We start from the raw sequence: 12180 nt of genomic DNA, 5'->3' as shown, positions 1-12180 counted from the left end.
ACATATTTTAAAAGTACTGGTCTGCGACCAACAGATAATTTTTTAAGCAATGGTCCTTCACTACAGTTTGAAAAGCACTGATATGATAAGTAACTTCATATTTGAGGGAAGGAGGAAAGGAAGAAGGAAAGAGACAAAGATATAAGCCCTTTCCATAAAACTCAGAAGGAACATACCTATTCTTGTTGATTTTAACACTTCCCTGGAGGGTATTTTCTTCTTTAATTCTTGTAAAGCTTCAACTAGATTCTGTTTGGTCTGATCAGGAAGCTCCAACATAGTTTTCCATCTTTTTATGTCTTCTATAACCACAACTCTCTGGGAAAAAGAAAAGTCATTTGGAAAATGGAACATTTTCATTAGAAAAACATCTGCCTTCACCTGAGCTAATGGGGCTCCTACTGACATATGAATTATTGATTATGACCTGAACCAAAGCACAGTGTGTATGATGGCCCCAAATGATGGGTAATTGCTTAAAAGCAGGTCCCGCTTACTGCAAATCAGGAAGAGAGTTACATCTATTAGGAAAAGTGCAAGTTTTAATCTAACCATGTCAGACACCGCTGGGCACTTAGCAGAGAGAGGCAATAAGGATGGGAAGAAAAGAAAAGCGATACTAAGGTGAATCAACCATATAGCTCACTTAAGTGTCTTAATTTAGAGGCAAGGACGGAGAGCAAAGAAGTCGTAAGGCATATTTATTTCAACAATAAAAAGCACACTTCAACAACTCCCCACTTCCTGGATGATAAAAATTCAAACTTTGTTTGAAAAAATTTAAAAACCTTCAAACACATAAAAAGGTACAGAGTAACTGTTTATAATAGGGAAAAAAGTTAACATTTTGCATAATAGAATAATGAAACATTCTGAAGTTTGTCTCCTGGCATCCTTCACTAAACTCATTCCTCTCTTGTATCTAAAAGAAATCACCACCTTAAAGTTGATATGCATCTTTGCATTAAGGGTAAAATATAAACAATTAAGGAATCTGGGTGAAGGGGATGGGGAAGTTGTTTGTACTCTTGCAACCATTCTGTAGTTCCGAAATTATTTCGACTAAGAATTTAAGAAAATTAAACTGAAAGACTAAATGACAAAGGTACTTTTATAATTACCTTTATAAATTAATTTATAATTTAAAAAAATCTTATCTTCCATGGTTACTACCCTAGGGGAGGTCAGCCAGTTAGGGAAAGGAAGAGGGGCAGAGGGCTTCTGGGATTCTGGTAATGTTCTGTTTCTTGAACTGGATAGTGGTGACATAGGTATGTTAGCTTTGTGAAAATCTGTCAAGATGTACACTCATTATTTGTCCACTTTTCTATATGCAGGTCATAGTTCAATACAAACCAACTAAAAAAAAAGTCTCAATTCCCTTCCCTGGTAGAGATGTCAGTGGGAGATCTCTCCCCATCCCTGCTTCCCTTCCTCCCTTGCTTGTTTGCTTTGACCTCTGACCTTTCTAAGTTAGAAGCTGGGAAAAGGAGAAGGGACAGGAAAAGCCTTTCCTTCTTTTGTGATACTATACTAATCAGGTTTTTGTGTGCTCTCTAGACTGACAGATATGTAAGGCTGACTCTTTCTCATACGAGAAGGGTCTGTAGTTCCTTGGAGAACTCCTACTGTTGAGACCTCCCTCACCTGCAGTTCTGGTAATGCTGGCAATGCCTCTTCCAGCCAGCCACTTACAAGTCCCCAGTTTTTGGCAAACCACTTTACACAGACTCCCTGTAGGGGTACCACTGTCCTTCCAAGGATCCTTGTAAACCTAAGTCCTTTAATTCTACTCTAGGCCAGCCAGCATTTTTTTCTGCTGTGCCTACATCTTTGCCCTGAAGAATTCTAAGGGTTAACAGCTTTTCCATGCAGCCACTTTCTCTGTCTTTAGACTTTCCCAGGCACAGGTCTGCTCTCTGTGTTCACCAGCTCCAGGAACAGAGGTTAAGTTCCTCAAGTGAAAATACCACAGGCCCTCCCACTTTATCCAAAGGAACTCTCTTTCCCCTCTTCCTTTATTTTTTTTCTCTTTTCTTCCTTTAACTTCAACCTTCTTTATAGTCTAGGGAAGGTGATGGGTTCAGGATACCAAAAATTATTTTCAGGTACTGCTTTCGCAAGTTCTGCATAGTCTAGAATCTCATTTGGGAACACTCTGCTTTGTTCTCGGCCTTTAGGTGCTTTAGTCAAAAATGAGACAAGTCCTTTGTTATGATCTGCTACAGTATAAAGCAGTATTATTAGTATCAAATAATGCAAAATAAATGAAACCAGGTGAGGGGATATTTTCAACAGGAAGGTGTAAAGTGTAAATATAATATTCTGCAAAAGGCTTTTTTCACTCCTTATATTTTCTTCATTCATTCATACTGATATACATAAATCCAGTTGATCCATTTAATAGTAATGAATAGTATCCTGTTATTTTTATATACAAATATCTTAGAATCTTAAAATTTATTCCCCTAATGGATATTTAGAGTCCCCCCCACCCAATATTTTTTCTATTATAAACACTGCTTGGATGATTTCCTGCCTATGATGTATTCAATATTGTCTTCCATCCCTTGACTTTTAACTTTTCTGGGTCGTTATGCTTTAAATAGCCTATGGTGGCTTTATTTTGCCTCCATCCCCATCCAATCTGAGAATCTCTATCTTTTAACAGGCATGGCTAATCCATTTGTAATTTATTATGATTACTGATATAACTGGATACACTTCCTTTTTGCTTTTTTTATATCTTTGATTTTAACAGTTTAATTTTTCTTTGATCTAGTTTTTCTTTATGGTTTGGAAATTATACATTCTATTGCTATCATTTTAGTGTTCCCCCTTACAATTGTTAAGATGTATGCTCAGTGAAATCTGTATCAGGATCCTCCTCATAAGCCTCCATTGTAGAACCCTATCAGAAATATAAACGACTTGTCTGTTCTTTGTGTACCTTAACTGTTCTTTCATATTTTTCTCTATTTTTCTGTGATGCATTCTAAGTTATTTTCTCAGATCAAGCTTCCAATCCTCCATTTCTCTCTGTAGCTATAGTCTTCTTTTAACCTGTGTAATGTGTTTCTGCATCAACAAATAATTTTTTCATTGAATGACTTAATGTTTTCCTCAAAATCTGCCCATTTTCTTTTCATACTATCCTGTTCTTTCTTATAATTTCTAATTTCTTCTTTATTTCTGTGAAAATTCACAAAAAGATTTCTTTGAGGTTGTACTATTTTCATCATTTCTTGGGGGTAGAAATGCTATTATTTATCTGTTTGTTCATCTCTCTCTAGGAAATTACCTTTCTTGGAGAGTTTGTAATTTTGGCCATAAGTTCATCTTCAATGGAGACTATTTTCTATGGGAGTCTGGTGCCCTAGATTGTGAGATGTTTTAACGGGGTAATTTCACATTTGCCTTGGCCAAAGCCTCTGGATTTCTCTGGTCTATACCAATTTTTATGCTAATATTTTCAGTTTTGCCAAGAGTGTAAATTTAAAACTATGCATAGTAATAAGTGTTGGGTTCAAATTTATTGTAGTCAATTCTTTTTCCATCCAAACCTCTGAGAAGATCACAGTCTTCATGCTATTTCCTTGGACTAGTGGATGGAATTTTTCTAGTTCATTTTCACAAACATGGTAGACCTGTTTTGGCTCCCAGCTTCATGTGAGAATTATTAGCCTGAGGCCTTATCTGCAGTTCCCATACTGGCCCTAAAGCTTCACACCCCAAGCATTATAGCTGGTTTCATCAAACTGCTTAGCTTCAGCTCCCACTTAAAGCTCAGGGTTTGAATTTCCTCTGTCTTCCTGGCATCTGAGGATTTCTCTTTCTTGCTTTCAAGCTCAGCTCTGTATTAGAGACTTTTTATCCAGCATTTCTACAGGGGTGGAATGAGGTTAGGGATTCCACATCAGACCATTCCAGTGCATGGAACTATAGAAGCCCAAACTCTTTATTTAACCTGGCATAAAAGGCCTTACATGACTTGGCTCCTGACATCTTTTTCAGCCTCATAATTTGCTCCAGGTATGGCAAACTATTTGAAGCTGCCTAAATGAACTGCAGTGTTTCACACCCTCTGCCTGGAATGCTCTTTTTGCCTCAACCATATGATAAACACCTATTTATATTTTAAGACTCTTTTCAAGCATCTCCTCTTCTATGAGGCCTTTCTTAACTCTTTCCTACCAAATCTGATCACACTCCCTATTGGTTCTTTGTAATACGGACACATTTTTTGTGTGTGTGTGGACACATTTTTATCACAGTATCAGCAATTTATGTACATACTTATTTATAAGGCTGTCTTCCCATCTGTGAGTAATTTGAGGGTTGGAACAATTTATTTGTCTCTCTATCCCCTGTGCACAGTAGGTATAATTGAACAAAGTCATCTCTATTGCAAAGACAAAAGTCCAGTATAGTTTTCAGACATGAAATTTTAGGTCAGAAATACAAAAATCTGCAGTCAATTCCAGAACAGAAGAATTCCATATATACCTAAGAATGTTTCCTTATTTCTGTCCAAATATGGGTCCCAAAACAAGTATTTCTTTTTTTAAGATTTTATTTATTTATTCATGACAGACACACACACACACACAAAGAGAGAGAGAGAGAGAGAGAGAGAGAGAGAGGGAGGGGCAGAGACACAGGGAGAGGGAAAAGCAGGCTCCATGCAGGGAGCCTGATGTGGGACTCGATCCTGGGTCTCCAGGGTCATGCCCGGGCCAAAGACAGGCTCTAAACCGCTGAGCCACCCAGGCATCCCCCAAAACAGGTATTTCAAGTTGTTATCTGATATATTTAGAGGCACAAGGGAAGTGGACACAAGATATGAAAGGGGGAAGCTACACGTTGTGGAAAGGTTATCACTAGAAAGAATATGAGCTGTCTCTTACACCGTCTGTCTTACAGTTGTGGATGGATGAAACATCAAGTTTGACAAAACCAATTAGGGAAAATGATTCACTCATAAGCGATAAGATGGAAACCATCCCACTAAGCGGGGCAGAGGACAATCTACTGGCTGCTCAATCCTACAAAAGGAGCAAAGGTTTACAGAGCATTCTAAAGTGCTGAACCTAAAAGAATTAGTATATCCTTGAACCTTTTAATAATAATAATAATAATAATAATAATAATAAAACTCCTATTGCAACCAACAGAAGAAATCATTTTCCTTTAAGGGAGTAAGAAGAAATTAACCAAATTAACCTTTACCATCCAAATGTATACTACACAAACTCTACTGGGTATCACTTTTATTGAATGTGGTAAGACTATGGCAAAATTACTTGTAATACATCAATAACAGAAGTACAATGTTCCTAGTGTTCCAAGATTTTTATACCTTCTCTGCTTGACATTCAGAAACCTCCACTTTCTTAGTTCACCCTATAGGGGGCAGACAGTAGAACCAAACTGTCTAGTTCAAATTCCAGCTCTGCCATTTAAGGCTGCATGACCGTGGGCAAGCTATTTAATCTCTGTGCCTTAGATTCTTCATCTGTAAAATACAAATGATAAAAGCATCCATTTCACAGAGTTGTTACTAGAATTTAAAGAGTTAATATATATAAAGCACTTAGCACAATTCCTGGCCCATAGAAATGGGATCAGTAAACACTGGCAGTAATTATTACTATCGCTCTCATCATCACCAGTCCCAGCTCTAGTTTTACTACACAAGCCTCTCCTTTTCCACACACAAAAAGAGGAAATTATTGATCAGTTTTACTACATGCCAGGCACAATGCTTAGCTCTTTCAATATGCACTTATCTATTTAGCTCTCATAATAACCCTGCACGTTAGATATACTTATTTCTGATGTTACTAAGGAGAAACTGAGGCTTGAACATTCAACAGATTCTTGGTATTTAAATGTGATGCTGGTATGTGGGACTAAGTTACTTGGTAGATCTAACTTTCTAGAGTTCAAATTTAACTCAACTTGTTTTTGTCATTGTGTATGGATAAAGTAAGCACATATGCATGCACAAAGGAAAGAGAACAGCAAGCACCACTTATTGAGTGGTTATAGGTCACTACTCCCCTCTACCTAGGCAAATCTCTTCAACCCTTAAAGGTGCTCTGAGCACTAAAAACGACACTGAGCTTTTCCTTTTAACTCTTAACCCTTACCAACTAAACAACAATTCTGTAATGGACCACATATGATTTTCTATCGTTACTTCTTAATTTCTTATAATATTATCCCCTAATACGAAGTCCCATGAGGACTCATACTTTCATCTTAAATTTCTTTTATGTTCCCTGGAGTATCTAGCATAGTGTGGCATAAAGTTGTTTTGCAATAATATTTGTTAAATAGTTTACTATCCAGACCCTGAAAGGACATCCCCAAATAAGAATGATTATTGTTTATTCAATAAATTCTTACCTACAATGTAGCAGGCACTGCCTTAGGCCTTGGAGCAGAATCAGAACCTTAGATACTGTGGTCCCAGTCCTCAGGAGTTTATGGTAGACTGGGGCAAAGTACAGGTAATCTAATAATTACAATACAGTAAGGCAAGTACTATGAGAGATATTTGAACGAAGTACTCAGACAGTATTGAAGAGGGAAGGATTAATTCCCCCCAAAGGACCTAGAAAGCACTTCAACATTCATTTATTTAACAAATATGTATTGACCACTTAATATGTGCCAAGCACTGATAGGTTCAAGGATACAGAAGTAAATAAAATTCCCAAGGTCCCTGCACTCATGAAATTTATAATCTAGGATTCACAGGGAAAGTCACACTTGAGTGGGTTCACAAATGAGTAGTCTCTGTAAAAAGAAAAAGGTTTTCCAGGAAAAGGGACCAGCATCAAGTCAAATCCCTGGAGACTTAACGCATTCCTAGAAAAGGGAACAATAAGGGATGAGGTTTACAGGGGCAGAACAGGAAGGGTCTCCTATGCCATGCCAATGTTTTCAGAGTTTTAGTTCATTTGGTCATTCAGAAAAATTCACTGTGATCCTCTACGTACCAAACCCTGTGCCAAGTACTAGGGACACAAGAATCAGTAAGACACAAGTCTTTCAAGAATCTCAGAGTGTAGTAGGGTACAGCATTTAAAAAAAACACAATATAGCACAAATAAGGGCAATGACAGGGGCATGTTTAAGATACAGGGATGGCTTAGAGAAGGGAGTGATTAGATTGACTTTCTGTCTGGGGGACAGAAGGGTGATCAGGAAAGGCCTCACAGTAGAGAAGACTCTCTAACTAGGTCAGGGGGGACAAATAGTAAGTCATGATTTTATGATAACAGCAAACACTTGCACATTACTTAGTATGTGCCAGGTTCTGTCCCAAGCACTTTACATATATTAACTCACTCAAACTTCATAACTAAGTTATAAAATAGATATTATCATTAATTCCATTTTATAGATAAAGAAAGACACAGAGAGGTTAAATAACTTACCCAAGGTCACACAAATAATAAGTGGCGTGGCTGGATTTAAACATAGGCAGTTTGGCTCCAGAGTCTATGTTTTAATCACCACACTATGTTGCCTCCAAGACAAGAAAGAGTAAGGTCATTCCAGGCGAAGAGAACAGCATATGCAAAGGCACAGAGGCATGAAACAGCACACCATCTCTGGGAAATTGTGAGTGGGACAGAATGTAAACAAGAAGAGTGGCCATCTTGGAGCTTGTGGAGGTGAGGAGTGCTCCTGTTCCTGAACTTTGGGTGCCAATTGAGTGCGGCCTGCTGGGAATAGGACTCCTAAAGCGACGACTATGTCTGGAAGGCTTTGGTCCAAGGCCATTTTTGCCGGCTATAAACAGGGTCTCCAGAACCAGAGGGAGCACACAGCTCTACTTAAGATTGAAGTGTTTATGCTCGAGATGAAACAGAATTCTATCTCGGCAAGCGATGTGCTTATGTGTACAAAGCAAAGAACAACACAGTAACTCCTGGTGGCAAACTAAACAAAATCAGAGTAATCTGGGGAAAAGTAACTCGTGCTCATGGAAACAGCGGCATGGTTCGTGCCAAATTCCGAAGCAACCTTTCTGCGAAAGCCACTGGCCACAGAATCCACGTGATACTGTACCCCTCAAGCATTTAAACTTACTGAAAACTAAATAAATAAAGGTGTAGATTTGTTCTCTTGTAAAAAAAAAAAAAAAAAAAAAAGAAGAGCAGCAGGGGATGAGGCAAGCCGATACCAAGTCCCAGAGGTCCTTGGGTGTCATGTAAAGAAGTGTCTTCAATTGATAGGTAATGAGAAACCACTGAAGGATTAGGCAGGGAAGTGACCTGAGGAGATTTTCTTTTTTATTTCTCTGGGTTAAGTGTGGAAGGGAGAATGAGAGAGGATGTCAAAGGCAGGAAGACATGTTAACAGACCGTGGCACTGTTCTAGATGAGAGATTTTTTTTTTTTTATGATCTATTTATTCATGAGAGACACAGAGAAGGCAGAGACATAGGCAGAGGGACAAGCAGGCTCCTCACAGGGAGCCCGACGTGGGACGCGATCCCGGAAGTCCGGGATCACGCCCTGAGCCAAAGGCAGACAGACGTTCAACCGCTGAGCCACCCAGGGATCCCTAGATGAGAGATTTTAAAATTTAAAGTGGGAGATGTAAGGACAAGGAGGATATTTAGGAGGCAAAATTGAAAATTGGATGTAAGAAATAAAACAGTTAAGAATGGTTTGTTTCTAGTCCCAGTTACTTGGTATATAGATTTAAAAGTAGTTACAGGAGGGGACATGTAGGTGGCTCAGTCGGTAAAGTGTCCGACTCTTGATTTCAGGTATAATCTCTGTACTGAGCATGGAGCCTGCTTAAGATTCCCTCTCTTCTTCTTCCTCTCCCTCTGCCCCTCCCTGCATGCACGCATGTGTTCTCTTTTAAAAAAATTATATTAATAAGTAAATAAAAATAAATACAGGAGAATAAAGAACAGGTTTGGGAGAAAAATCTACTGTATTTAAGGAGAATGTTATTCTCCCTATGCCTATTGCTTATTCTGATTCCATAATCTTCACATAAAATATTCTCATCTTTATGCAGGGACTCTCAACTGGGTATAAGCAGGGACTCAGAGGAGAGAAGTGGCAGGTGGAAGTATATTAGAATCTGGGTGTTTGTTTTTGAGTGTATGAGTAATTCAATTACTACCCTCCTCTTTTTCTTCCAGTTTGATATCACAATCCTGCCCACCACCATCTGTCATTGCAAGTCACTGTTCTATATAGCTCCATGAATACTCTGACAAAACTGAGACAGTTGAAAATTTTGCTTATGCACAAAATTCTAAGACCAGGAGAAATTTTTAAGAACCATCTAGAACTCAGTAGATCTCAACCAAGGGCTGCCTGGAAATATGTGAGGGAATTTTTGTTTATCACAATGTGATGTACGTTGGCATTTAGTGTCTGAAGGCCTGGGATGGTAAACGTTCTGTAACTCAGAGAACAGTTCCAAATAACAAAGAATTACCTTGCCCCAAATGATAACAATGTTTCTCTGAAGAAATACTAATAGGGGTGCCTGGGTGGCTCAGTTGGTTAAGCGTCTGCCTTTAACTCAGATCAGGATCCCGGGGTCCAGGGCGAGGTGGGCTCCCTGCTCAGCAAGGGAGTCTGCTTTCCCTCTCCCTCTGCCCCGCCACCCCCATTTGTGCTCTCTTTCCCTCTCTCTCTCTCAAATAAATAAATACAATCTTTTAAAAAAGGGACGCCTGGAAGGCAGTTGAGTGGCTGCCTTCAGCTCAGGTCATGATCCTGGGGTCCTGGGATCTAGCCTCTTGTCAGCTCCCTGCTCAACAGGGAATCTGCTTTTCCCTCTTCCTCTGCCCCTACCCCTCTATTCATGCTCTGTCTCTCACCTTCTCTCTCAAATAAATAAGTAAATCTTTTTTAAAAATAAATAAGATCTTTTTTAAAAAAAGAAAGAATATTGATAAAGTTCAACCCCCATATTTTACAGGTGAGGACAAAGTGAGATCCCAGGTAAGAAAATGACTTGCTAAAGATCACCCAGTTGCACAGGAGGATCCTAGAACTCAGGGCTTCTGTTTATACACTCCTGTACTGCTTTCTAATCTGGGCCCGGTAAGCCTGTGGCACATCTAGAAGAGCAGTCCAACTGAATATGTAAGTCAAATACTCAGAATGCCACCTTGCTATCATGGCCCTGTGCAAATCTTCTCTAGCCCCAAATCCCACTCTCACTGCCAGAGATCTAGGCTGGAAGTACAAGTTTGGCCGTCATCAACATGGGAAGCCTTCAGATAGATAAGGCTACCCTGGCCAAAAGTATAAAATGTGACAAAGCTCTGGGGAACACAAATATTAGGGATCTAATGGAGGAGGAGCCCATAAAGGAAACTGAAAAGTCCAGAAATGTAAAAGGTTAAGAAGGCAAAGGGAACTAATTAGAAGCGTGTGTTTGTTTTAGCGAAATAATTCTTAGTTTATCATTAATTGGGTACCCATGTCCATTGATTCGTTGTCATCTGCCCTGTATCCTTGCGTCTTCTTTGCTAACAGAAATCGGACATGCAGAGGTTGCAAAGAGTCTATGAAAACAGTCTATTTCCCAGTCTTAGCTTATAGCTGTGAAGGCCATGACAGTAGACTATCATTACCCAGCTTTTTACTGAGTTTGTACAGAGTACACAGAATCATAGTTGGTACTTTAACATACCTAATAGACAAAAAAAAAAAAAAATCTTGCAAAAAAATTTAATAATTTTAGGGGGTTTGTCCTCTCGGCCAGCATACAGCCAAAATAATCATTAAGAGTAACAGAGATGCGTGTGGGGATTGATAAATAGAAGTCTGTATAGAGGAAGGGAGGAACTGAATCAGGGATATGGTCAGGAACACTTTGGGAAGAGAGCACAGAGCAGAAAGAATGTATAGGTCTTCCCTAGTAGAACTCCTCTGCACTGCCTTGCTACCACAGCCCTTTCCACATTTTCTCTAGTCCCAGATCCCCTCTCACCTTCAGAGATTCAATAGTGGCCTGCTTGTAAATCTTTCCAGCAGGATCCTTCTTCTGAGGACTACTCTGGATTCTAGGCGTGCGGACGACGAATTTATCCATTGCTAGCGGACTCACCAACTACCTTCACGGGCTCGCAGCGCGTTCTGCTGGAGAAAGAGGGAAGATTCTAAAGCGTCATCCAAACCAACCACTGTGATGTGTGCGCCCCGAAGTGACACGATGGGCTTCTATCGTACTCTGGAAGCATTCCCGAATCACGAGGGCTGCTGAGTGTTTTGACAGGAAAGAGCATTTCGGTCCCGGGAAAGAACTATCCTCCTGAGAACTGAAACTGTCCACAATGATTGGTCTAACCGCTCAAGGGAGGAGGTGCTCAGCTTCCAGAAGTGCACGTAGTGCAGGGGATTCCAATACTGGGCCAGGCCGTTCAGCCCGTGGCTTCTCAAGCCTCTTCCAACTTCGGTGAGGCTGAGGCAGGGTTAAGAGTTTCACCGGGTCCCCTGGAGCTCAATATTAACAACTACCCCACCAGCATCACAAGCCCAAAGGTTCCCCTAGCAACCAGCAAACCACCACCACCTCCAGATCTCAGCAGGGTCCTCACAACAAGCACCCATCTCCGGAAACTGTTCGGTGACCAGAGGACCCTACCCACGACTGCCGTGCTCTGGATCCCTGGGCAAAGGGAAACACCATCTTCCTCGACCCTCAGCACTCAGAGGAGCCCAGGAAGGGGAACCTAACAGCGGTCTGACATGAGACCCACCGGGACAAGCAGCCCTGCCAGCAGCTGGCCCCTTCCAGAGCTCACCCTCCGAGGCCCCGAGCCTGCACCGCGGAAGTCACAATTAAACTAAACGCTTCCTCGCCGGACGGGGGGGTTTCTCCCAACTGGCTCCGCCAGCCCTCAGAGCACCCGGGAGCCTCAGCGAACCACATTCCCCAGAATGCACTGCAAAGGAGTGGGTCAGGCGCCCCCGGGGCGTCTGTAGTTCTCCGAGACCAACTTTCCCGCCCCCACCATGTGCGGTCCGTCGGCGCAGAACTACATGCCCCAGGATGCCCCGCGAGGGGAAGGCATCAGAGGAGGACGGGTCGCTCTAACACTCGCGATGACTGGATCTAGTTCTTCTTGCTCCCCTGGGGGTTCGCAGACCCGGAGTAGGGGCGGGAAGGCGGCAGTTTCGG

At 41.0% G+C, this 12180-nt stretch overlaps 1 protein-coding gene and 1 pseudogene across 6 annotated transcripts in view; one reads left to right on the top strand and one right to left on the bottom strand.

Annotated features, from left to right (window-relative positions):
* TCEANC2 (transcription elongation factor A N-terminal and central domain containing 2) overlaps positions 1 to 12180 on the bottom strand; it is a 36496-nt gene that overhangs the window by 23632 nt on the left and 684 nt on the right. Inside the window, exons 1-3 of one of the 6 annotated variants that reach the window (XM_077891855.1) lie at positions 11759 to 12017; positions 10990 to 11138; positions 177 to 318 (exon numbers count right to left, since the gene is read on the bottom strand). In XM_077891855.1, coding sequence (XP_077747981.1) covers positions 177 to 318; positions 10990 to 11091 — 244 coding nt within the window. In that variant the 5' untranslated portion in view covers positions 11092 to 11138; positions 11759 to 12017. Of the gene's footprint in view, positions 1 to 176; positions 319 to 10989; positions 11139 to 11758; positions 12018 to 12180 lie in introns of those variants that run through there. The other 5 variants (XM_077891854.1, XM_077891853.1, XM_077891852.1 and 2 more) reach the window with 5 other exon arrangements.
* On the top strand, positions 7678 to 8148 carry LOC144310625 (large ribosomal subunit protein eL33 pseudogene; annotated as a pseudogene).

Source organism: Canis aureus, chromosome 3, assembly GCF_053574225.1.
Source record: "Canis aureus isolate CA01 chromosome 3, VMU_Caureus_v.1.0, whole genome shotgun sequence".
Classification (NCBI taxonomy): domain Eukaryota; kingdom Metazoa; phylum Chordata; class Mammalia; order Carnivora; family Canidae; genus Canis; species Canis aureus.
The sequence above is the reverse complement of the archived record's forward strand: the minus strand, read 5'-3'. Positions and strand labels throughout refer to the sequence as shown.